The sequence below is a fragment of the Enoplosus armatus genome, chromosome 3, assembly GCF_043641665.1.
Source record: "Enoplosus armatus isolate fEnoArm2 chromosome 3, fEnoArm2.hap1, whole genome shotgun sequence".
Taxonomy (NCBI): Eukaryota; Metazoa; Chordata; class Actinopteri; order Centrarchiformes; family Enoplosidae; genus Enoplosus; species Enoplosus armatus.
This window is the reverse complement of record NC_092182.1, coordinates 17466887-17494236: the sequence shown is the minus strand read 5'-3', so window position 1 is coordinate 17494236 and position 27350 is coordinate 17466887. Positions and strand designations below refer to the sequence as shown.

General features: G+C 39.8%; 1 protein-coding gene across 8 annotated transcripts in view; it reads left to right on the top strand.

Annotated features, from left to right (window-relative positions):
* The window catches only part of atp2b2 (ATPase plasma membrane Ca2+ transporting 2), a 64986-nt gene extending 45920 nt beyond the window's left edge, over positions 1-19066 (top strand). For 7 of the 8 annotated variants that reach the window (XM_070903275.1, XM_070903272.1, XM_070903269.1 and 4 more), the window contains 11 exons: positions 2109-2350; positions 3362-3596; positions 9746-9925; positions 10106-10193; positions 10450-10556; positions 11903-12094; positions 12581-12794; positions 12905-13116; positions 13210-13317; positions 13487-13669; positions 18755-19066. In XM_070903275.1, coding sequence (XP_070759376.1) covers positions 2109-2350; positions 3362-3596; positions 9746-9925; positions 10106-10193; positions 10450-10556; positions 11903-12094; positions 12581-12794; positions 12905-13116; positions 13210-13317; positions 13487-13669; positions 18755-19066 — 2073 coding nt within the window. Of the gene's footprint in view, positions 1-2108; positions 2351-3361; positions 3597-9745; positions 9926-10105; positions 10194-10449; positions 10557-11902; positions 12095-12580; positions 12795-12904; positions 13117-13209; positions 13318-13486; positions 13670-15600; positions 15694-18754 lie in introns of all 8 variants that reach the window. The other variant, XM_070903270.1, reaches the window with a different exon arrangement.
* The last annotated feature ends 8284 nt before the right edge of the window (positions 19067-27350 follow it).

Sequence of the window (27350 nt, the reverse complement as noted above, 5' to 3'; positions counted from 1 at the left end):
GTGTGTGTGTGTGTGTGTGCTAGAGAAAGAGTGTGTACCTGTTCTTTAGCTGTGACTGTAGGTGTCAAGTGCACTGTGGTTACTATATAGCAAGACCTCAGGGAGACTAGCTTTCAGCTCAGTGCCAGCTAATAGGGATCCGAATGAACCAAATGTAACCAAACAGGACTGTGTTCTGTACTGTTTAACAACATCATACAACAACACTTACTTGATATTATTTACAGTTTTAAAACACATTTGATTTATGTTGCCCAAATTGTGCTTGTTTCCTTCAGAGCTGAAACAATTAGTCAAAACAATCAGTCAAACTATGAACTATTAATCAATTACTAATTGATTAAACATTTCCGTGCCAAATGCCTCTAAACTCCCAGCTCCCCAAATGTGAGGATTTGTCCTTTATCAAACTAAAATGAATATCAGCTTCAGAGTGTGTGGTTATGTGAAGAGGCATGTTATTAATAATGACAGTAAGGACTGCACACTCTCAGATGTGTCCGGACTTATGAGCCTCAGTGTCACTACAATGCTCAGTGTGTGTGTGTGTGTGTGTGTGTGTGTGTGTGTGTGTGTGTGTGTGTGTAGGATATTGATGATAATGGGATTTTCACTTTTTTTTCACTGTTCTATCACAGTGGCAGCAATAGAAAACAGTGCATTGTCAGAAGAAATATGCTTTATTTCATTTATTTATTTCTGTGTGATTTCACGATTTAGGGAGAGCGAGTAAACGTAGTGAAGCTCGGGAAATACTGATAAATAAGGACTGGGAAAAGATGAAAAGGGAAACACAGAAAGATTCGAGGACATGTGTAAAGTGAGATGAGTGAAAATCCTGTAAGAGAATCAGAGCCAAAGAGTAAAAATCCCCAAGTGGCGAAGAGAGAGCAAACCCTCTCTTTTTCCCAAGTCTCTCCTTCCAAGTGTGCTTTGCCCAGTGTTACCATGGCAACGCTGAGTCTTCCACAAGCTGACCACATGCACACACACTCACACACTTCTCGCACATACACTAAGTGTGTATGCAATTGCACGCATATACTGTAGCACCTGAACAGCCACATGCACAGGTTTGAACAGACACACACGTAATCTACAGCAAAAGGCTGTTGGCTGATAATAAACCCACTCCTGCTTTTAGAGGCAGAGAAATTGCTCGTCTGACATAACATACTGTATAACATTTCCCTGCCACTCGGACTAAAAGCATTAATCAATCATCAGCAACTTAATCAGCAGCGATGTTTGATAATTGAGTGATTGTTTTCCAAGCAAAAAAATGACAAATATTCTTCTTCTTTTATGAATTTGCTGCTTTTCTTTGTTTTCTCTGACAGTAAATTGAATGTCTTTTTGGATTGTAAGTTGAACAAAACAAGAAATTCGAGGATGTCACTTTGGGCTTTTTTTTTTTTTTTTTTATAATTTTCTGATATTTCATAGAACAAACAATGAATTTCTCGATCAAGAAAATAATCTGCATATTAATTGGTAATAAAAAAAAAGATAATATCAGAACTATATTTTATTCATTTTCATTCATTTTAACACATCACAAGCTGTGTCTGTCGTTCACACACAATCCATGTAGTCATGTAGAAATGTGGATACTGAAATGTTTAAGGAACCAGACGGTTTCCAAATGCACAATCACAGATTTCAATGGTTTGAGCCGTATGCCTGAAATAAAACATTCAAATTTGATTCCATCTATCTGCTCTTCTGCCCTCCCACACAGAGCAGCCCCTTCACCTGCTAGCTGGTTAATTATCACTAGCAGCTATTTCAAGCCTTACATTGGTTGACTATTTGTTCTCAAAATGTGTTCAACTGAAGACTTGAGAGTTTCCATACCAGGATTTTCTATATTTACCATATGAGGAAACACAACTATATATGGAATAAAACCTTATACGTATGGAAGCGTATAACATGAGGACGAAACAATCATAAGATACCTTTAAATAATCAAAACTTATAATGAGAAGTTAAGAGGAAAGCAGCCACAGGAAGAAAATAATCACGTATACAGCTATAATGCAGCAAATATTGGGCTGAAAATAGAACTGAAAATCCGAAAAATCTCTTCCTCTCCCTCTCTCCAGCCCCCAGATAAGGAAGGTGGTCTGCCAAAGCAGGTGGGCAACAAGACAGAGTGCGGCCTGCTGGGATTGGTCTTGGACCTGAAGCGGGATTACCAGCCAATAAGAAACCAGATCCCAGAGGAGAAGCTTTACAAAGTCTACACCTTCAACTCTGTCAGGAAGTCCATGAGCACTGTCACCAAGTTGTCTGATGGGAGCTTCCGCATGTACAGCAAGGGAGCCTCTGAGATCGTCCTCAAAAAGTGAGTCTGGTTTTGTGATTAAAACGAGATGATTCTGATGATAATTGCAGCACATGACCTTGTTGTACAGTAATATGATACCAAGTGCTGAATGTGTGTAAAATGTATAGCAAATCCATTTTGAGTGCATAATGTACTGTACCTGTTGCACATTCTCAAGGCATCGAGAGTGGGCTGAGTTTCCACTGGAGGTCACACAATTGTGACACTTAACAGTACATTACAATAACAAATAACAAATGAGTAACTCAGTTATGAAGCTTCCTCCACCCACTTAAGGAAGGAGCAGAAATTCTCTTTTGACAATGAAAGACAATGAAACAAATTGAAATCAATAATAATGTAGGTTTCTTAGCCATTACACTGTGGATTTAACACATTTAACATGAATACAGATAAAGCTACAAATAGCTAACTTTAGGTTACTTGGAACATTTATACACATTTCTGTAAAATGACTTTTGCACAAATTACAGTTCATTTGCTTTTTGAAATGGCTTACAGCAGGCGAGTTCGATCTAGCTCTTTGTGATGCACTTCATTGCATTTCACATGTTTATCTTCCATTTGTATGTTCATTTATTTAGTTAATGAGAAATCCATTTACTGTAGGGCACATGTTAATGTATTTTGGCAGCAATAGTAATTTTCATGGTGCCTTTGGTCCTCTCCCATTAATTAGCCCAGTCAGGCACTCTTGAGCCATTTGAACCATGTGTTGAAAATGTTGTCGAGACTAACTTGAACACATTCTTTTGTTGTGCAGATTAAACAAGCTAGATTTAACATTAATTAGTAAGCTGTAGGGATATAGCTGCAGGCTAGCTGTTGCCCCCTGTTTCTAGTATTTATGCTAAGCTAAGCTAACCGGCTGCTGGATGTAGCTTCATATTGAATGTGAAACTATTCCTTTAACTGGTCATGATCATCCTGCAAAGGCCAGGATTCTTCTTTGAGAATACCAAAGTTACATTACACGATTTTAAACCACCACTCCACCCTTAATTACAGATGTAGCCATGTCCTGAACGAGGTGGGTGAGCCGAGGGTTTTCCGTCCACGGGACAAGGACGAGATGGTGAAGAAGGTGATCGAGCCCATGGCGTGCGATGGCCTGAGGACCATCTGTGTGGGGTACCGAGACTTCTCCGGTGATCCTGAGCCCAACTGGGATGATGAAAACAACATCCTCAGTGACCTCACAGCCATCTGTGTCGTTGGGATAGAGGATCCAGTCAGGCCAGAGGTAGGAGAGCGTGAGGCATTTTGGTGGCATGCTGAGAGGAGTGGATGTTGGGCAAATGGGCATATTTATACATTCACACATATTATAATATAAAAAAAATTCAATTTTTTTTCAAGTATCTCTTCCGTGTTACTTGTGTACGCTGCACCAGGAACGAATTAAGTATCATACATCAAACAAGTGTTCTCTAACAACTCTCTCTACTATGCTTGCAGTTTTCATACCTGTATTTGTGAGGGTATTTAGGCTTTTCTACATACAGTTCTGTAATAACTGAGACATTTGACCAAGACACAACCTAGACATGATACACAGCAAAGTCAATTGCATCCTGTATGTCAACACTGTGTTTGAAAAAGTCAGTAGAAAATCTTTTTTTGAGTGACGGCATAGAAAATATTTTGCTGTTACAAGAGCAGACGTACTGTACAACTGTTTAATATTACATAGCTAGATTGTGTGGCATGAAATGGGTATAGATATAGATAGATAAAGATTATTATTTTATAATAATTTAATATCTTTCTCAAAATATCAGAATGAAATTTATTGAGGAGGTGAAACATTTACGAAAATAATTAATTGCTTCAGACTGGGAGAAAAGTACATGTGTTATTAATGTAGTACAGTTGGATGGAAGTATTTATAGAAAGAGGCGGCATAGACCCCTAATTACTCTATGTAAGCCTCCTAAAGAATGTGTGTGATGGAAGATTGGACAATTAAATCAGTATTTGAAGACTTAATTGCACAAACTATATACAGTATAGGAACAGAATCGACTCTCAATTACCTCTTCAATGCAGTTTTCCTTAAATTTCCCTCGATTTCGAATCCTGGGATTGTTAATAAACCTCTATTCAGTCGGCAGAGTTAATCCAGTTTTTTCCTAGAAAACCCAGATTAAGACACATAAACATCGCGATCATTCCATGTAATCAATCTTTTGTTTAAATCAAACTTTACAAAATGTCTGAACGGAACAGAAATATTTGAATTTGATGTTATTTCAGTTAAGAAAGCTCACCTATTTATGGTTGCACATTTATTAATGGTTATGTTATTATAATATTTTTTTTCTGTTGACTTGTGTGAGGAAGCATTTAATCTCAATCTCATGTCATAAATTATAATGTCAGATCTAAACAGGAGGAGCTGTGGGGACAAAGAGTGAACAAAGCAGCAGCCTGAACAGTGAGCTAACAGAGAGGGTTCATGTGTCATCTGAAAGACGTGACATTTGGGTGTCTGTATGATCAATTGCTTCACTGATGATTGCTCCACTAAATGATTATTGATTTATGAAATGCACCCTTCAGACTGGGCCAATCAACTTTAGCTGATTTAGGACTGAATATGTGCTGCTCAGTTTGTGTATATACACAATATTACATATTAGTTTATAACATGCACTTGCCACTTATATGTGTTGCAGTTACAATGCTACATATAGTGAATTTATACTGTATTATTAGAAAATATTTTTATATTTTGATTTATTATATTGGGTCCTCAAATGTGCAATTTCTGGGTGAGACACAGCTCGAGGACATTACTGCACAGATGCCGAGTGAGATTACTAGAGTACTAGACAGTACCAGACATTAAAGTGTCGACCTGTTCAAACCAAAACCCCAAAAAAGCCTTGTGACTAAGCACATTTACTATACTACAGTGAAGGTGCTGCTACATCACTTGAGTATTTCCAGTGTATACTTTAACTCTACTGTAGTTCATAAGGAGGCTTCATTTTTGACAGCTGTGTTTACTAGTCAGTTTGCAGATGAAGATTTTACATCGAGCATAAAATAAGATCACAAAACATCTCCAAAATGTCAACTTTAAGGAACAATGACAGACAGTTTTAGAAAGGGTAAGAGGTTAAAATATACTCTCATTCTGCAGTGGAGCACGTAATCTGAAAATGTCCTAATTCGGAGCCTAAGTTTGCTCATAACAGTGACAATGTGATGCACTGCTAGAGTTTAAACTCCACCCGAGCCATTGACAACATAAAAAAATGTATGTATGTTAAGACATCATTAATTCACTTAATTCACATAGTAATAGTACTTTTCCCATTGTCTTATTGCTTATTTTTACTTTGAGCACTTCTTTCAGCTCTGTTGAAGACAAATTTAACAAAATAAGTGATGTATCAAGAAACTGCTTCCTCAGCTGTAGAAGTCTTAAAATGAATTCCACTTGAAGAAAAGGAGGGATGTATTTGGGAGAAAGAAAGTCGGATGGAAAGAGGTATCGGTGTACAGTAGGAAAACTGACCTCACTTGACAGCTCCTGTGCAGGTACAGGGAAGCAGGAAGCTAACTGACTACTGCATTATTCAACTTCTTCCTTTCATCTTTTTTTCCAACCCCCCCCTCACTCTCTAACAAGGTCTCTCTTTCAACCTCTCCCATCATGTTTTCTCCTTTCCACCTCTCTCCATATTGTAGGGTTTGAATCTCACCTTTCTCTGGTTGCTCTGTTTTTCTCTCTCTCTCTCGCTCTCTCTCTCTCGCTCTCTCTTCCTGTCTGAAGCTGAGTTATGTAAGCATCTGAACAGACCTACATAAAATAAATAAGTACAGAGAGAAGAAGAGGAAAAGCAGGAACCATCGTCCTCAAAGTGCATAAGCAGACAATATTTGGAACAAATAGACGAGCTAACAAGAAACTCCTTTTGTATCACAGTGTTATTTAATGTTCTTTATTTAATTTTATTCTTTATGTCCTGAAAAAAAAAAAAAACTGAAGAAATCTGCAGGTAAAAAAGCCAAATATTGCATATATTTGACATGCAACAAAGCAGATTTCTGCAAATGCTGCAACATTTGTGATTTGTAATTCACACTTTAGGTGTTACAGTAATATAATCCTTTGCATCGCTCCAGAATTGGCAGTTTGCGACATTTCCCTTTTCTTCCACCGCAGAAGTCACTTAACATCTGACATTTTCAATAACTGGCGTGGAAAAGCAGTGCACTGCACACCGCTGCACTCCAGTAACATCTTGCCAGGTCTCTTAGTAAGACTGGCTAATACTGGAAATGTGATGACTCTCAGCTTTGCTAAAAAGGTCACACAGAGTGGTAAACTTGTTTTTTGGTTTGTTTATTAGTCTCAGATTTCTTCCTCCAGAATGCGATGTTCTTTTAATAACTGGCTGCTCTGTAGGGTTGCCCCCAGAGAGACAAGAGAGAGAGAAGAGGAAAAGAAAGAGAAGACGGAAAGATAGAGGCAGAGAAAGATAAACAGATTCAAAATCGGATTCATGTCAGAGGGATGATGGGCCGCAGGAGAAGGAAGACGGGTAAGGAGAGAGACGGAGGAAAGCGAGAGTGTAACCAGATCTGTATTAGAGACACGAGAGGCTTGTTTTTCAGTCTCACCTACTAGCCTCCTACCCTCTTCCTCTGTCGGGCCAGATTGTATTTTTAATAAGCCTCCACTCTTCTCTCCTCTTCTCTCCACCTCCTCTTTCGGGTGACCAGTCAACTAGAGCAGTGTGAATCCAAAGGAAAAGGAGAGTAAAAAAGACAGCAGGGATGACAGAGAGGCAGACAGGAACTTGATATCTTGATAACAATGACTTCAGATGAGAGCAGAGAAAGCAGGATGTAATAACTTGCTCCACTTGCCACAATATTGACTGCAGGAGCTTCTGTATTTTGTCAGATCACATTACTTAAAACTAACAACTAATGAAATAATGTAGCTTGTGCTCTTTGTTCCATCACATCATGTTTGAATACTGGTGTTAATAGGCCTCTGAGTGCATAATTTTTGAATAAATTGTTGTCAGTTTCAACCTCCTTGACCTCCTCCTCATTGGGAAATTGGTGCAAAATTATAGCTAGATTCAAATTTCTTATTTAGTGTTTTATTTTGTGTAAGTGATAAGATGAAAAGCTAACTTGCCTTCATTGGGTTTTTTTTAAATATATATTATATTTGGTTGTTTTTGTCTGAAGTCCTTGAAATAATCTGACTGGTGTCCATTGAAGACTTGAATAGTTTAAAGCAGTTAATTTGGTTTGATTAATTTGAAGTACTTTTTAAAGCATTGCACTTCTAATCTTTAAGGTGAGACCATTAAAGGTGGAAATTAGAAGCAATAAAACACACCCTTGCTCCCTTCAGTACAGTCAATAGTTTTGCTGCTATAGCCTTATTTGGTTTGGTATGACCGGTAGCTTATGGTGGCTAATGTTAGCAAATGTTGTAAATATTGCAATCATATTGTATAACGGACATTACTGAGTCAGCGAATTGACTTTAAGACTCTCCATTTTTATCCACTATTGCTTATAGTTGGTTTTGGTATTTAAAATGATATCATACATTTCATATGTGGCTGCTGTCGATCAAAAGTTACATCAAAGCTATCTGTGATGAGGCATACAACATGTGTTTTTAATGATAACATGTGAAATTACAAGTAGGATGAAATTATGTGTTTCTGTTTGTTTAACTTCCAGCTCATTAAAGACCTGCCCTCCTCCACTGTATAGATCTACTTTGTAATCCGCTCCCTTTAAATTAGTTAAATCCTTCTTGTTTTACACACATGAGCAGCTTGATTCGGCAGTTTAATGTCCAATATGTTTATACATTGCGTTGGTGGATTCATTTACTCTTCCATCCTATGTTGTACTTTGCATGTGTGTGTGTGTGTGTGTGTATTTGTGAGTACAAGCATGCTCCCATGTGTATGTGCAATATGCCCAAGTGTCTGTGAGTGTGAAGTGGAAAGTGTGCATACTCCTGCCTCCGAGTTTGTGTGTCAGAGAGAAAAAGATAAAGCGAATCCCAGGCCTGCGTGTATGTGCAAATGGATGTGAGTTTCTGTTACTGTATGTGTGCACACGTTTGTTTATGTGTGGGTTTGGAGAGCAGTGCTCGCCCACACTGACCTTTGTCAGGAAGAAGATGTGTTTCTGAATTATTACTCTGCTTTTGCTTTTGCTTTCACCACAAATCAATCTCCATACGGTAATGTCTCCCAGTTATTCTACTGGACTACTATCTGGAGATAAAATGCGTTACATATCTCGTTAGTACAAAAAGGGACAAAGGTGGCAGAAAATTATATAATGGAATTAGATTTGTTTTGTACGTATACCTGTATGTGTGTGTTTTGTCTGTCAAAGATAGCAGTATTGTTGCTGTTGGTATGTTCTTAAAGTGGCTCTAATCAATATTTTTATTGGAACAATGGATCACATGACTACTTGGGGCAGCAGTAGCTCAGGGGCAGCAATAGCTCAGTCTGTAGAGAGGGTGGGCAGTCCAAGTCCAGCACGGTCCATGGTGCAGAGTGTGGACTGGCAGCTGGAGCAAGGCACCACACCCCAAAACTGCTCTAGGCGTCTAACTATGTGGCAGCCCCATCACTCTAACATCTCTCCCTAACAGCATGTGTATGGGTCCTGTTTGTGCATGTGTGTATTTCGGACCTGTGTGTGTGTGTGTGTGTTGTGTGTGTGTGTGTAAAAAATAATAAATGGAGTGAAGAAATGCCCCCCAAGGTGGTTTGATAAAAGTAATTCTTCCTCTTCTTTTTATGTGAAAGGGGTTGCTCGAAGTGACAAAGAGAATTATCACCCAGCTCTGCAGTGCCTCTCAGATCTACTGAACTTTATAGCGTTTTTCAGCTCATTGTTTTGGTTTTCGAAGCCACAGTTTCGATTCAATCTCACCACTCTCATACTGTAGCGTTGTCTTTTTTTTTCAGCGATAAAACTGACTGTATGTTACCGACCCAGCACCAAATGGCAGACTGACAAAGTAAGCGACTAGCTGGTGAACACAGTGGAGCTTCTAGCAGCAAGAGCCAGATATTTGTCTCAGGAATGAGTGGAGACCAAAACCACCAGGTGGCTAGAAATACAACTGCAACTGAATGCTAATCCATGTCTACTGGATGTGTAAATAAGTAGCTGTTTGCTAACAAGTTCACCAAATCAATTTAGAAGATGATAATATGTCAGTGTTGTGTTTACAGCTTGTTTCCGCTGCCCCCAAGTGGCCAACACATCAGTTATTGCAGGTTTATTTGTGTGTGTGCACTATCTACATACATATCCTTATACATATTTCTGCTGTTCCAAATCATTTTGCGCATGTGTTCCTGTATAACTCTTTAGGTGCCCGATGCTATCCAGAAGTGCCAGCGTGCAGGCATCACAGTGCGCATGGTGACAGGAGACAACATAAACACAGCCAGGGCCATAGCCATCAAGTGTGGCATCATCCACCCCGGAGAGGACTTCCTCTGCATCGATGGCAAAGAGTTCAACAGGAGGATCCGCAACGAGAAAGGAGAGGTACAGTAACTACTGTCCAAGTGAGCCAGAGAGTGAGAGAGGCTGAGCTCAGGAGAGAGAAAGATACCTCTCTAAACCTAGACCTAAAACACAACCACCTGTCCTTTTCTTTCTGTGTGTGTGTGTGTGTGTGTGTGTGTGTGTGTGTGTGTGTGTATGGACATACGTGTGCGTGTCCAGGTGGAACAGGAGCGTATTGACAAGGTTTGGCCAAAACTCCGAGTTCTGGCCAGATCTTCCCCAACCGACAAACACACACTCGTCAAAGGTGAGCCGGTTGCACTATTTCATATTAATTACTGCTGATCAAGATGAAACTCACCTTGTTTTTACATTGTTCATCAGTTCATCAACACACACATACTTTACCAAGCATAGAAATTATCAGAGTTTTGCAAAGGCAGTAAATAACTGATATTTTTCTGATCAAGATTGTTGTTGTAAGTACACACTATCATTAGGGCTGTTGTATTTAATGTATGTGCACTGCTGCATGTGCTGCTTTGTTTATGTGCGTTTGACAGGTATTATTGACAGTACTATGGTAGACCAGAGGCAGGTGGTGGCTGTGACAGGAGATGGGACCAATGATGGACCTGCACTAAAAAAAGCTGATGTCGGCTTTGCCATGGTGAGCGAACCCAATTTTCCAATTTTTTTCTGTTTGTATCTTTCCTGCCTTCTTTAGAGATTGATCTCACCTCTGCAGTATTTGGGGTTTCTTCTCAGGCAATCTGCCTCTGGCTGTGTAGATTAGGAGCTCCCCCTAGTGGATTTCTCATATCACACAATTTCTCTGCAGTACATTATATTTTTCAGACTACAGACTACTGGAAACAATAAACAATACTGATTCTGTTGTGTAACCCACTGTTTTGTATGTATTTGTATTATTTATTATTTGGCTGTTTGGCCATTCCTTCTCTATTTCTTCTCCCTTCACAAATTAAATAATTTGGCTCATCCAGAGCAGCATTTCCTCCTCTGTCCAATAACATAAGGATGTGGTTCCCAACCTTTTTTGTTAACTACTTTTCATACTCTCTCAATCACAGCAAGTTCTGTTACGACTAAGGTTTGAAGGAGGCATGTCCTATGCCTGTTGTAGCTGGTAGTTTAAGTTATCCTGAGTTTTTGACCTCTAATAGGACTATGGAGCAGTTTTTTAAATTAGTGGGTCCCATTTTATTTGTCTTACGCATGCACATGAGGATGCAAATCCGCACGCAGGTGCACACGGGTGACACGATGCACATTCCTGCCGATGGTGTCACACTATTCTACAGATTTACCAGTGGTGGTAATGCGCCAAGAAATCCAGCAATGTGCCAGCAAAGACAGTAGAAGTCTGCAAGCTAGTAAACATGAATGTAAACAATGCAGGTTTCAAACTTTGTAAATGTTTTATGAGGAAGGGAATGCATTTATCACAATTGTCAGACCTCAAGGATACACACAATGCCTTTTGGTGAAAAACACTGAATGTAAACATAACTTTTGTTTGTTTATAAGAAAACTCCTCTCTTTAATTGGCTATTGTGACAATAAATGTACTAAAGATCAGCCTCAGACTTTATAATCATATTTGTATGTTTATTTTCCTAAACACAAATCATAATTTTTATTTCACTACTGTTTATGAGGGTGTTGCATCCTGCCACTCATCCCATAACACATAAAACATGATCAGAAAGGATGTCCTGTTCCTCCCATAAATATGGAGCCTCCCGTCATCAAACCACCAACACACACACATACACACACACACTGACCCCTTAATTAGTCAGCATTATTATCCATCATCAGAGCTGAGTCGTGTCCAGTGGCTAATTGAAAGATTTCTTTCAATTTTTTATGTTGAAAGCTGAGGAATAGAGCAGTATGATGCAATAGATGATCAGCAAATTTAGAATTACCAGAGTTGTTTACTAGAAAACCCTAGTTTCTATCTGACCACCTTTTTTTGCACTCCTCCAGGGTATTGCTGGTACAGATGTGGCCAAGGAGGCGTCTGATATCATTCTGACTGATGATAACTTCAGCAGCATTGTCAAGGCAGTAATGTGGGGCCGGAACGTCTACGACAGCATCTCCAAGTTTCTTCAGTTCCAGCTTACTGTCAACGTTGTGGCCGTCATAGTGGCTTTCACTGGTGCCTGCATCACACAGGTCAGAGGGGTTTGTGTGTGTGGGCATGTGTAGCATCTGGGGGTGGAGTAAATGAACAACTTTGCATGAGCAATTGTGCAATAGCACCTTTCTGTAGGTAAATACAGATCTACTACAATGAAAATACTACGGCATGAAAAGTAGTTCTTTTGCAGACTGCTCAGGGTCACATTTTCTCAGGTACTAAATCAAAGATTTGTTAATATGTCCATCTGTGGCTGGAATTACTTTTCGTGCTCTGCTGTTGAGATTGTCATGGCTTGTTGGGGTGCACCTGTTCTGACTGATAGTGCCACGGGGCTCCCTGGTGGCCTTGGAGTTGGGGCACCAACCATGAACTGCCACGTCCCCAGTTTGCATATTGCTTATTTTAGAAGATAGTGAAATACAGATCAATTATAGTAGTACTGGTTATTAGTTACTTTCTACCCCTGGTTGTACTGAAGTTATTGGTTCTTAATTGCTATTTCCGTTGCATTTTCCCAGGATTCCCCCCTGAAGGCAGTGCAGATGCTGTGGGTGAACCTGATCATGGATACTTTCGCATCTCTGGCCCTGGCGACGGAGCCTCCCACAGAGTCTCTGCTGAAGAGGAAGCCATACGGTCGCAACAAGCCTCTCATCTCCAGCACCATGACAAAGAACATCCTCGGACACGGAGTCTATCAGCTCATCATCATCTTCACTCTGCTCTTTGTTGGTACGGACTATAATTTTGCTCTACGGTACATCAGGGGTTCTGTACCTCAATGATGAGACAATATGGGTCAATGACATCATAGTAATTGTCTATTTTCTTTCCCCCTGTAGGTGAGCAGATCTTTGACATTGACAGTGGGCGCAATGCTCCTCTCCACTCTCCTCCATCTGAGCACTACACCATCATCTTCAACACTTTCGTCATGATGCAGCTCTTTAATGAGATAAATGCCCGCAAAATCCACGGAGAGAGGAACGTCTTCGATGGTATCTTCAGGAACCCCATCTTCTGCTCTATTGTTTTTGGCACTTTTGCTATGCAGGTAAGCAGATGCAAATAATTTGATTTTGCATGTCAAATTTACATTATTTTTCCTCTCTATGTATTTTCATGGCTCATGCTTTGCTTTGTGTAGATTGTGATTGTGCAGTTTGGAGGGAAGCCATTCAGCTGTCAACCGCTGGACCTGGAAAAGTGGATGTGGTGTGTTTTCCTCGGGCTGGGAGAGCTTGTCTGGGGACAGGTAACATGCAAACTCATCTGTTTCTCTGTCTTTCTATTTTCCCGCTGTGCTTGTTTTCTTGCTTTTATTGTAGTTTACCATGTTTTATTCTTCCTCAGCGTATCTCTACTGTACTGTATGCTTGTCATCTTTCCTTTTGACCCAGTGCTCTGTCTTTTCTATGGGTTAGGTGATAGCCACCATACCCAACAGCAGGTTGCGCTTCCTGCGGAGGGCAGGCCAGTTAACTCAGAAAGATGAGTTACCAGAGGAGGATGTAAATGAAGACAATGAAGAGATTGACCATGCAGAGAGGGAGCTGAGGAGAGGACAGATCCTCTGGTTCAGAGGACTCAACCGCATTCAGACCCAGGTGAGGACACGAGACGGACACAAGTTCAATTCCCATGTTGCAATTTGCTGTTTCACTTCACAGAGAGATTTTGCTGGATTGATACCACCTGAAACAAATTTTGATTTAAAACGGTTGAACTAAAAAAACACTTGTTTAGACAGTTAAGCATAAACAACATGTAAAACATGACTTTTTGTTTTACTGTGTGTTTGTCTTTATCATATAATCAATTTTCAGTAGGAAGTCACACCACTTCAGACGTTACCTGAGAAGCTCACCCCTAAGAAAAAAGCTGCTAGACTATGTTATTTGTTCTTCATGTTAGTCAGTAACAGCCTTAAAGTAATTTTTATCTCTAGATGATTTATTTAGGCACATGAAGATGCAGCTTTCTCTCGCTGGACTGAAGCAATCACCAGAGTGGACCTGTGGAAGATCGACGGTCAAACCTCGGGGGTTAAATACAACTGGACATATTCACTGAATTGTTCTCACTGTGACCAACTCTGCACACCGTTATCACTGTGATATTCAAGACAGTTCTGCCTGAGTGTTGGATTTGATGTCAGTCTCACTGATGTGTCACTAATGGTCCAGGGTGAAGCTATCCCACAATTTGACACGAGCATCCTACAGAGGCTGCCAAACATGGTTAACAGACAGTAAAAATACAGGTCTTCAGTATTAAATGAAAACTTGGGTTTTGTGTGTCAGAGCTTAGCCATCGGTTTGATCGGTAGTGATAACACTGTACTCGTTACTCGCCAAGTTATTTGCTGACATTTTGAATCGCAGTGACATCACTAAAAAAAGTCCAACATGGCAACAAGCAGATTTATTTGGAAGAGAAAAAGAAGGCAAACTATAAAATTACAACACAAACTGTTGAAACATCCGTCAGAGGTTACAGAGCAAAGAGTGGTTCATCTTTGACCTACTATACTTGCTGTAACTAGCTGTAAACACTGGTTTTCCTACTCAATGGCGGATTGTTGCGACCAAATACAGTGGGTACACTCAGTTTGACTTAGCTTGTTTACAACCTGTCCAATCATTGCCCCTGTTGCTCTGTTGGAATATTTTTTTGGCTTTTTAGTCTAACTCCAAGATTTGAGTTATTATTTAGTGAGTACAATGTTGTCATAATCAATAGAACCGATTGCCGGAGCTACAAAAATATCAAACCCAAGTTGTAATAAACATTTTTCTCTGATTCCTGAAGTAAAATGATCAGAGATACTACAAAACAAAATACCTTGAATGATGTAAATGGCTGCATCTGTATGCTATACGTCTACTAGCAAGTCTTTTTAAAGGGTCGGTTCACCCAAATTAGCAAACTAATTTTCTGCCTTACCTCTTATGGTATCTAGCCATGCAGATAGTTTTGTTTTTGTTTAAGTTTGGAGATTTCTGTCTTCAGGCACCCAATACAAAGGAGGTGAATGGCATTTTTCTGAGGTGCTGACAACATTAAAAATGTCCCTGTTACTCTGGATAATCCACCCAATATACTGTCAGTAGTTTTTATATTTCCTCAGTACAAAGTAATCCAATTAAAAACAGTAATGAGAGAAGGACATTATGTCTGGAAAGACACATTGCTGTTTTTAAATGTAATTTATGAATGCTGTGAGCAACACAACTGAAATACCTATTCACCGCCCTTATATTTGGGTGGTGGCAGAAATCTTGAGATGAGGTAAGAGATGCTTTTTTGTAATTTGGGTGAACTGTGAGTGAGTCAAATTCAACATTTCGTTGAGGGGATACTACACCCTGACCTTTCGCTGCCCCCCCCCCCCCCCCCCCCCTCATTGTGTCATGATCGAGACACTTCGTACTCCCTTTACCACCAAAGTCACCCAACCAGTCAGCCTGTGTTGTCATTTGGTCTCTGTCACTCTGAGCAGCCATTTGTCCTCTTCTGTCCTGCTTTCCTCCCACAGATTGATGTAGTCAACACCTTCAAGAGTGGCACCTCCTTTCAGGGGGCGGGGGCTCTGAGACGCCAATCATCCACCACCAGCCAGACCCAGGATGTAACCAATGTTTCTAGTCCTAGTCACGTGTCCTTGTCCAATGCCCTTTCCTCTCCTACAAGCACTACTGCTGCTACTGCTCCTCCTACTACTGGCCGTGAGTCAGAACTCTGTCAGTCTGCTTCTCTGCTCTCTTTACTTCAGGGGTGCCATCATGTCGTGAACAAAAAGTAACTTTTCTCTGCACATTGTCCAGCTTATTATTCTGAAAACAAATTACTGTGACAATCTCCCTTTTGGGGTTGGCATCTCTGAAGATTCGTCTTTTTTTTGTTCTTCCTTGCTATCTGCTTTTTTCATTTCCTCTCTTCTTTTTTCTGTTCATACTGGATTTCAAATTCATCTTGATATCTCCTCCCATGCTTGGGTGTACTGTCCTCTCATCGGTGAATGTGTGTTTGTTTCCTCAGAGTGCTAGGAGCGCAGGACTAAGGGTGATACCCACGGCGTGACATTTCAGGTTGTGAGTTTGTCTCCCTCTGCTCATCCCCCATCCAAACATCCCATCCTCCAATCCTTCCATTGTTATGTCTTGACAGACATTAATATTAACTAATTCCAATCAACTCACTAAGGGACTGGGTAAACATTCAAGTATAACTCGCACTGTTGTCTTATTTCATCTGTGAGAAATCACATTGAATTGAGCTGCAGCAAATTTTACCTGCTATTTCATGTATTCTCCAGCTGACACATCATCTTCAATGACAAGAAAACACAAAGGAAGCTACAGTTTGTGTGGCAGACTTTAAAAAACCCAACTATAGCCACTTTGCAACCACTTTGCAAGCTTTCAAAATGTTCTTTCAAATGGGGACCCCAAATGGTGCGACTAAAATCTACCCACAAGGGTGGAACTGTCAGTGTCAGGGACTATCTCTACTTAATGTTTTTGTCCACCTCCATCTTCTCTTTCTTTCTTTCTTTCTTTCTTTCTCTTGTACACACACACTCACGCACACTGTCTCTAATCTTTATCTACTTGATGAAAATCAGATGTAAAATTCTGCTTAGGGTCTGTGGACAGGAATGGAGAATCACCATAAAGCAGTACTGCACCAATAATTCATCCCGTCTTGTCGCTTCATACTGTCGGTGTAGTTGACTGTCATGTTGCCATAGTTACAGACATAGATCCTCTGCAGCACCAGCGACGTAAATTCAACCCCCCACCCTTTTCTGACACCCCATCAGTGTTACTTGTCAGACATCCTGTCACATGCACTCATCCAGACGGCCTCCTCTTATTATTTTTCTTTATCTGTTTTGTCTCCTTCTACCGTTCTCTGCCACAGTTACAGTTAGACTATTCACAGTATTCCCATACATTTGAAAACCTAATATCTTTGAGGCTTTTGTCAGCACTGTTAATGAAACACATGTTTGTAATTTTAAGTACAACAATACACTGGGGTGCATAACCTATTATTATTTATTAATTATATATATAATATGAGTGCAAAGTGGCATTTGTTTTAGTACAACTTCCCATGGAAAATAGTAAAACTATAATAATATTATACAAAAAATGTTGGGATATTTTATAATAAGATAATAAGATTTTGGGCCAACTTAGAGGCAATTTGGATTCAAAATATTCAGTGCTAAAATGATTGATGAGAAAAAAAAATGTGATAATTGATAAATGGTTTAAATCATTTATCAACCAAAAACACGGGACATTCCCTCGTTACAGCTTTGCAGGTGTGAGGATTTACTGTTTAATATTAATATAAATGTATTGCTTTTGGGTTTTGGATTGTCGGTTGGGTAAAACAAGCATTTTGAAGACGTCACATCTAGATTTTTAAAATTGTGGGAGCTTTTTTCACTATTTTCACTGACATTTTAATAATTGTTAGACCATGTATTTCAGTAACATTGGGTTAAAATGTTGCTATAATAAACATTTTAATGGCTTCAGCTCACAAAAATCCTTAAAAACAAGATGGAATTAACACAAAATAATCCAGCCGAAGTCATTTTGTGACGTAAAAACAACACTTTCCTAAAAATCCACAAATTGAATGAACTGACATTCAGATACTAAAGGTTCACATAGCTGTTTGGGGTGTATACTTGAGTGTTTATTTAGACGTGCATGGAGTTGAAAACATGCTTTGACCGTCAGACCTCTGACAGTAAACTTATTATTTTCATTATTCACTTCCATGTGTTTTGTGTCAGCAGTCTGTGTGCCGGTGTCCACTTCTTCACCGTCCTGTTGTCTTGTTGCATGTTGTTTGTTTTTACCTCTTGTTTACTTCCTGTGTTCATAATATCTTAACCTGCTGTGTTTGCTCGTTGTCTAAATGCCACTGTTTTTTTTGGATGTGTCGTTTTGTTGTGAGTTTTACACCGCAATGCTCGATTCGAACCAACCTCCTCATGCAGGCTTGAGTTCGACTCTCTCCATTGCCCTGTTTGGGACCATGCTTTACCCACCCTGTGCTATATTTGTGTGTTTGTGTGTCCCATTTAGAGTCTTGTGTGGCTATTGTCCCAGACAGTGTTCTGGTACCTCCAGAAGTTTTTAAACCACCTGATTGGATCTCTCAGATCTAACCTCCTTCCTTCTTACTGACCTCCTCCACCAGATTTCTTCAAACCTGCATGTGATATTCTCCTTTAATTTTTTCTGTGAGCATTCCATTTATTAACGTGGCTTGTTTCTAGGTATACAGCACATTGGACTAAAGCGTATACTTACAACGAGCGTTTGTGTTGCTTTGGTATTTGAAATGTATGATTTTGTTGTGTTTTTTTCTTTTACGATTGTGTTCCTCACGGCTTTTCTTAGTGCACGCCAAAATTGAGTGACTTGTGAACTGTAGTCATCTTGTGAAAGCAGAACACAGACTGCAGTTGCCTTTTCTCTTGTTGCTCCTTCACCTTCACCTCTTTATCCTCCATTGAGAGGTTCTCTCCTTCCCCTCTGTCCCTTCTCTGTCCTACCTCCCTCTTTCCTCTCATCCCGAGGGTCCCTCCAGCCCTCCCATTTTGTCTCTGGCATCACCTCTCATCGTTTTTCTTTCTCTTTCCTCCTTTTTTTTCACGACAGATCCGCGTTGTGAATGCATTCCGTAGCTCCCTCTATGAAGGCCTGGAAAAACCAGACTCCAGATCATCCATCCACAACTTCATGACACACCCCGAGTTTAGGATAGAAGACTCCACGCCCAACATCCCCCTCATCGACGACACAGACGATGATTCTGCTCGGAGGAGGGGGAAGTACTCCAGCCAGCCCTCTTCCCCCAACAAGAATAACAACGCCATCGACAGTGGCATCAATCTCACCATCGACACCAGTAAATCAGCCGCTTCCTCCAGCCCCGCCAGTCCTCTTCACAGCTTGGAGACCAGCCTCTAACCCTGATCCTAACCTCAGCTCTAACCTCTAATGTCGTTTCCTTGCAGTCTGGGGGCAGCTCCTCCAATTCCTCCAGACCTTTAACTGCAACCTTACACCTTGTCACCCCCAATATTTCATCCAGTCCAGTCCAATTCTCATCTCACGGCCCCGCCCCTCCACTCCCCCCAACCTCCTTTTACCGCCTACACAGGACAGGTCCTGTGGCTAAAATCTTCATCTTCCCTGTTAACCCTGAGCTCTTAAAGCTCTCCACTCCTCTTGAAATGGAGAAAATCTAAAGTAATATGGCAAGGTGAAAAGAAAAACATACTTAACATACAATCAAAAAAGCGCAACAAAGCCACAAAACCTACACAGCCATCCTGCTTTTGTGGTTGTATGTGTACGGTGGCGGCGACGGTGGTGTGTATGACTATATGCGTGTTAGCATGTACTGTATTAGCGTGTCGCTGACTGCACATGTGTATGAACTGTGTCTTTAGTGGCACCGGGAGGAGGACGATGATGAGGAGGGAGACACTGCTGAGGAGTAAAAATTGCAAAACAGGACAGACTCTAAACTCCCCATACACTCCCTCTCCTCAACAATAACATTGTCAATACTGATAATAGTTTAAATTAAATTGAAAAACATTGTTATTATTCTGATTCTCATTCTGATTATTATTGTTATTATTATTGTTGCTCCTGCATGAATGTACATTACCCAAGTTTTATTTAAAAGGGTTTTAATTTTATTGGAGTTCTTTCGTTCTGATGGGCTAGGCCCGGTGGCGGACTACTATTTTAAAGACAGCTTCTATGAGTTCCTGGCCTGCAAAGTTCCCTCTTCTGTGTGGCATGAACATGTACCCGACTGTAAAAATTTATTTCATCCATAAACGGAAATGTGTAACGAGGTGGTAGGGCTCAACTTGCACAGTAGTTTTGCACCTGTCGGAAAAGAGGAACGCAAAATAATAATGATGATGATAGCATTTATGGGATATATTCTATAAATATAAATATATTTAGAGAGAGTTTATCTTTGTTTGTCGGCATGTTGCCTTGTTCCTGCTTCAATGGCTCAAAATACTTTGACTTATTTATGTCTTAAAGAGAATGTAATTTGTTTACAACCTCGTAGAGATAAACTTCCTGGTTTCTAGAAGGAGAGAGGCGAGGCTGAAGCTCAGAAGGACCAGAGCTGTGTTGGTGTGTTATTACTGAAAAACCATGTGCTGGAATTTGCCTGCTATCTTTTCAAATATTGTAGATATTTTTAGAGGATTGACAAACAAAAAGAAACCAAAATATAATGGAATACGTAGTAAATGTGGAATCTTAGTATAACTCTATATGATTGTTGGGATCAAGTTGGAGTGGCTTGCCTTTTCTAAACGGAGGCCTCCTTTTTGTGACAGAGGGGGAATATTTAATTCTTTTTTCACTACTTCTTCTTCTTAACTCTTTTTTTTTTAATTGTGTTTTATTTTTTTCTGTGCTTCAGCGCTGGCCTGGGGTCAGGGCTCGAGTCAAAGGCTGATATCAGGACCTTTACAGTGAATTGTCTTCTAGATAAACCTGTTTGTTCAAAGGACTTGATATTTTAAAAATATGTGTGACCATCAAAAAGGCTGCAATCGAGTCATATTAGAAATCTGCAAAGTTATATTTGGCTTATCTGTGCCGCACGGAAATCAGACTTTTTCTTTTGTTTTTGCTTAAAATTTGGAATATAATGTGTTTTATGTTTTTATTTAATTTAGATTTTTTTTTTTTTTTGGTTCAAACGATTTCCTTTTCCTCTAGCAGAGGGACACACGCAGCCCCACAAAGCTGTTGGCATTTTTAACATCAAAAGAAAAAAAAAGGAAAAACTGACAAAAAAACAACAAATTACAACAAAAATGGAATGTTGCTTTGACTCTTTTTCTATATATAAAAAAGACGATCCTTTTCTGCACTATCTGGTTATGAATGAAAACTTCTGTGGTGTAATTCTAGATGTGCTTTTGTGTGTTTTAACCAAGCTTGTCTTCCTGCCGTCACAGAATATACAGTATTCTAGCATCTCAACTGTACTCACTAGTTGTAAACTATTTATTGTGCTTTGACCAATCAGACATTACCAGAGAGAAGTTACATGCAGAAGGCACATTTACTCTGTCTTATTGCACTCAGAAGGACAAGGCCACTTAACTAGTCTGTACTATTGTTATTTCTATTACTAACCGAAGTCATTGGCAAGCATGACGTGATAGGCTCATTATGCAACTTGAAAAAATTGTCAATTTTTCTACTTTAAAAAAAATCCTATACACTACAGTATATACAATCATTTATCCGAGCAGTTCTATCTTTTTTCTTTTTTTATATCCTCCTCCTCTGTCATTTCCCAGTCGATCCGTCCATCTGGAGAGGGTGCACAAGCTTTACCAGTCAGCTCAGGCGTGTTGTAAAAGTAACATGGACCATTTGAATAAAATCTGTCTTATTTAAGTTGGAAAAAAAACAAGTCTGGATTCTGATATTCTGCTTAGAAGCTGTTGATTTATTTTGTTTCCTTTCCAACATTTTTAACTTGACAATTTATTTGTTTATTTGTCTGTAAAAAATTTAAAACAATAAACAAAACGTAACAACAGCAACGACAGCATTTTCAATGATAATAATAAAAGAGACTTAAGCCAACATTCTCGAACCACTTTTACATCCAGGAGGACATTCAGCTTTAAGAGGACGCAAAGACGACAAGTTTAAAAATAATCTTTGTAAATACAGCAATGAGTCCACTGAGGACAGAAACTCCATGCGGACTGGTGTGAAAACAGGAAACACTTCCTGACTACATCTACCATCATGCACCACTACGAGTCATACTGCCGACGCAGCTGTTTGGCTGTATGTAATCAATCACTGCTCCTGTCAGAAACACTTCGAAACATCGTGATTACGTCCAAATGATAACACATGTAACAACCAATAATTATGTTGACGATGACACCGACAATGATGATGCTGATGATGCTGATGATAATGATAATGATGATATCAATGATACTTCTTGCAATATACTCTCACCTGCCTCGATGTACTGTATTTAGCAGCATGCAGTTTGTGGAACAAAGAAAAAGAGAAATGCCAACAGATATCTTTTTGGCATACTTAGCCATTTATGGGTAAGTGATTTACGTGTTCATCTTGTTTTTATGATATTTTTTTTATCTATACAATAATTGTAAATAAAGAACTCAATGTCTTTGTTCATTTAATACTATGCAAAAAGTCATGCTTTTCTGATTGTTACCCACCCTTAATCCTAGAGTGTGTTGCTGGAATGTTTGTGGTCTCAAAAGTCAGTAAAAAACAATGTGATGTAAATTATTTTCTAGCTTGAGGAAAAAGTTAAATGATGATGAAAATTATTATTATTGATACCATGAGGAGGAGGTTGATCATAATGGTGGTGACAGTGATGATGATGATGATGATGATAATGATGATGATGATGATGATGAACTGTGACTCTTGCTGCTTGACTGTCCCATTTACCACTCTCCTGACAGGAGCGCAAGTGAAAAACAATAAAAACAAAAAAACGAAAAATCACTAAATAAATCTCCCAGAGCAGCATGACCCAGCATGGTGTGTCCTGGCCCCGTGTGACATGTCCTGTTCTGATTCGTTGTTGCTTCACCTACCAGTGTCCACTTTGACTTTGATTGTTTTTCCATTTTCATTGATTTGTTGCAAAAGGTTGTAGTGAATGTTTGGGGTTTTCAGTTTGATTGTCAAAAGAAGCTCTTGATGTAAAACACGTCAAACCTTTTTACTTTATGACCCCTTGAAATGAGGTAATGTTGGGGTATCCTGATGGCCAAGGGGTCTAAGGCGATGACCATGTACAGTAATTGCAACATTCCTGGTTCAAAACTGGCGGACCTTTGTTGCATGTCTCATCCACGTCTCTCTCCCTCTTTTCCTCTCTGTTTGTACTGTCTACTCTCCAATACAGATATACAAAAGTAAAAAGAGAAAAAAAAAGCAACGTCTTTTTGCATTTAGTTCCAGCAAAGAGTGAATTTGAGATTGTTAGCATAGAGGCCTGATGAGGGAACACTATCCAGTATTTAATAGATACAAGACTTAAAGTTGGCAGCCATGCTAACGGCTCTGTGAGGCTGTACACAGTGGTGCTTTGAGCTAAATGCTAACAGCACATGCTAACATGCTCTCATGTGCTGATGTTTAGCAGGTATAATGTTTACCATGTTCACCGTCTTTGTACAGCTGAGACTGAATGCCATTAGTGTTGCAGGTCATAAACCAGGCGATAAACCAAAGTATTGGACAAGTTGAAATTTTGACCAGCTGGTGGCGCTAAATGAAAAGTCAGATCATGAAAGTCAATGGGATTCATCCTCTGGAGATCATGAATGTCTGAATTTCTTGGCAATCCATCCTGGTTAGTTGTTGAGATATTTCCGTCTGGACCAAAGTGCCGACATTGCCAGATGAAAAACATATATATAATTTTATGTTCCTCCCTTCTAATAATTTCACAACATCTGAGATTTACATTATTAATATATTTGTTTACACATTTATTTATTGAGGGAGGTTTTTCTGAGAGCAATGCTTCCTTTGTCAGGAACATCCCATTCACATTTACTCAAGTTACAACCACAGTCTGATCTGTGGCTCAAAGGCACTTCAGCAGTGGTAATGAGAGAGGGTCAAGCCCTGATTTGTCTGACCCACATGTTGGGAAGCACTGCCCGAAATAGCCCTGTTCTTTTAATATGTTACTGTTGTGATTATATTTCATGTGTTGGGATCATTTCACTCCTGAAGTCGTTAAATTCGACACAATGCTTGTCATCCACTGTGTTTGAAAGCTTTCCTGGGATTTTGAAGAGCTGTAGTGAGGTTAAATACATCGACAAATTCCTTCATGACTTAAAATTGCTGATGCCTGCAGCATGCTAAAGTAGCTTTGTGCAGGATTGATCTCAACCAGTTTATGATTTGTGGGGGGATGGGTGATGGCGTCTGAAGAACATCATAGCACCGACTTAATCTTCTTTCCATTTGATTTAAAATGGGACTATGCCTGCCAGTATCAGTCTGGTTTTAGACCCGTTTGAAATGGAGCAGCATTGCACAAATCTGCTGAGCATGTTGAGTTGACTGTATCTTCCAAAAATGATGACAAGCCCAAACTGTTTACCCACGAGGGACAGATGGATGGAAACCAAGCACCAGCCCAACACTCCTCCCAGTTTAGTCAGTGAGGACATGATTACTAAATATCTGAGGGACAGATGGGGCTTGTATAATAGAAAGGTCATAGAAGATGTTTTATCTAAATGTCTACACCCACTGGAGGGCAGTATTTCACCAGAGATAGCTGGAGACACTAATACATTCCTGTTCATCCATGTAAAGATCTCTGTTTAGTGTCTCTTCAGCATCAATGTTCTTTAATTACAAAACAAAGATCATCATGATTCAGTCTCTTGTGAGTGGTGCAAAGGAAACAGAAGAGGCCGTGGAATAAGAAATCCTGAGCACCTTCCTCTCACTTGTCTTTTTTTGTTTTTATCATTTCAGTCTCCAGGACTTGATTAGGTTGAACATCAGTGTTGTTCAAGACAAGAAGTGGCAAGACATTGGTCTAAAATGGAGTCTCACTCCTCATGCTTTTGCCCTTTTTACTTCATTGTGGTTCAGATTCAAAGCACTATATAAGATTTGAAATGATTAAATCTGCATTAATTGATTTTCTGGTGAACATGAACGTGTTAGCACACAGCTGCTTATTAGCATTTATTTGAAGTCGTGTGTAAGTCCAATACTCACTCTCTTTTCAGCGCTTACCGACTCCTGAGGTAAATATCTGGCTTTTTAGCTTCTAAATGTTCTGCTATGTTCACCAGCTAGCTGCTCAGTATGTCTGTCTGAAATTTGTTGCTGGGTTGCCGAGCAACCCCTTTCAAATTATATTTATTTAGCTGATGTTTTTATCCAAAGCGACTTACAAGAAGTGCATTTCAACCATGTGGATGCAATCCAAAAATTGCAAGAATTGTGCAGGTATATCAACTTCATCAAGTGCTACATTTAGAAACAATAAAAACGATAAAGAAAGGGCCAAGCTGCAGTCAGTTTTCAGTCTGTGACGGAAAATGTGTAAAGGAAGTAGCGAGTGATTCGGTTGGCAGTAGCAGAACGTAGTGGTCGGGCTGGGGTGTTTGGTTTGACCATGTCCTGGGTGTTATATATAACATATATTAGTTTTCAAATGAAGGAAACTGTATTGATGAATTGATAATTAAGGTGCAGGCTGTTTGTTCCATTGCTATTAGTGCAAAATAAGATGAGGATTATTAACCGACCGCCAATGAGCAGAAATAGATCCAGGCTCAGAACATTGTTAATGAGGCAGAGGACATAGGGTCAGTGAATAGTTATAATGAATGGAGTTTGTTTGCAGGTCGATACACGGCAATGACTATCACTCATCACGTGTTTGTGTGTGCTTGTACTGTCAGTGTTTGGTCATTTAAAGCCCCCATGTGTGGAATTTTTATGTGATTTCAGCATCTTTAAAATTATTCCAGTGGCACAAATTTTTGTTTGCAGACAATTGAAACAATCCAAGTGAAAAGTGACGTGTGCATCGCAGTTAGCCACAGTGTCTTATTTGGTTATACCACTAGGAGTCACCAGGGTCAGAAATGTTCAAATCCTACAGGATTTAAATAAATAATGAAGGAAAAGGAAACGGCCAGACAGAGGAACACACTTTATTAGAGAAAGCCCAGTCAGTAAGTTCTTATGAGCCATTCAGTCACTGAATGTTCGCTACACCCCTCTCCTGAACAGTGATTGTGCAATCATAACTTAGCAGTTGCAACTCTGCACAGCAGGCCTGTCAAGCTTTGCATTTACATGCATAAGTGGTTTGCATGAGGCTCTAGTGAGAGTGATACTCTGCATCTAAAGAGTGTGGAGGATGATGTCTGTTTTTAGCCTAAAACAGCAAAGAATGTTTGTCTTCTCGAATGTAATGTAAGCAGCAAATGTTACCATGTACAGCTAGCTTGCTGGTTACAATTGTAACTTAACTCAGCATTACTTCAAAAGGCTTACTTCACATGTTCCTATCTGTCCAGACTCTGAGACTTTTACTTCCACCCCAGTACAATGGAGGTAAATGGTATTTTATTTGTGGTGCTCACAGCTTTGAAAAACATGGTAATTTAGTTAATTTGGTTGTAATAATTTAATTTGATGATTGTACACTGTCTCCATTTCCCTACAGTTAGTTCCAAATTGAATAGCTCTTTTCAAGAAACCCTCTAGCAAACGTTACTATGTTTTTTTGTAATTGCGGTGACCTGACCCTTTAAACCAGTTATGTAAGATGTATAGAAGCAGACACTTACCTTCAACATATAAACAAACATTATTAAATGAAATGCTGCAGGTCTTACCAGAGGTGTGGTTCATGTATGATGAATACTGTTTGAAACATTCTGAGTGAGAGGGAGAACTAGAGAAAACAATCAGACACACAAACCCAGAGATTTCAGTACATTGGCATTAACCCTGTGTTAGCTTTAGCATTAGCACCGTAGTGTGTGTAATGGCATCAGCATGCGCGGCTGTGCCTGCTGGGGTGGCACAGCCTGTGAATATAGAGTGGGCTCCCACAGCTCGGAAGATTAGCACCCGAGTGCATTCAAGTCCATGTGCGAGGGCCGATTTCCAGGAAGAATAGCCCTTTATTGGGCCCCAAGTTGAATCCCGCTGCTTCCCTTTGGCCCAATAGAAGGCTGCAGTAACTGACAGTCCTTTACAATCAGCCAACACTGGTGGAGGTTTCGAGGCTCTCATTCTTTTTTTTCACTCTTTCTCCAAAAGGATTGATTTTGAAATTACTCTTTCTCTGCCCAGTGTGTGTATGGGTTGGTATATTTGTGTGCATTTGTCCGTATATGTGGGTTTTGTGTGTGTGTGTGTGTGTGTGTGTGTGTGTGTGTGTGTGTGTGTGTTTTTGCACGCATACACACACACAGACACACGCACACGTGCACATGTTTGAATGCCAGTCTTGGCAATTGTCTTAATGGGATAAGGGGAGACTATGGTTCCTGTTGGGGGGATGGGACTGTGGGAATGACATGGGAAAACACACACACACACACACACACACACACACACACGTTGCATTCATGGCAATAACAGCTATGTTGTTGGATGATTCAAAGCAAAGGTGATATGTGGTGACTTG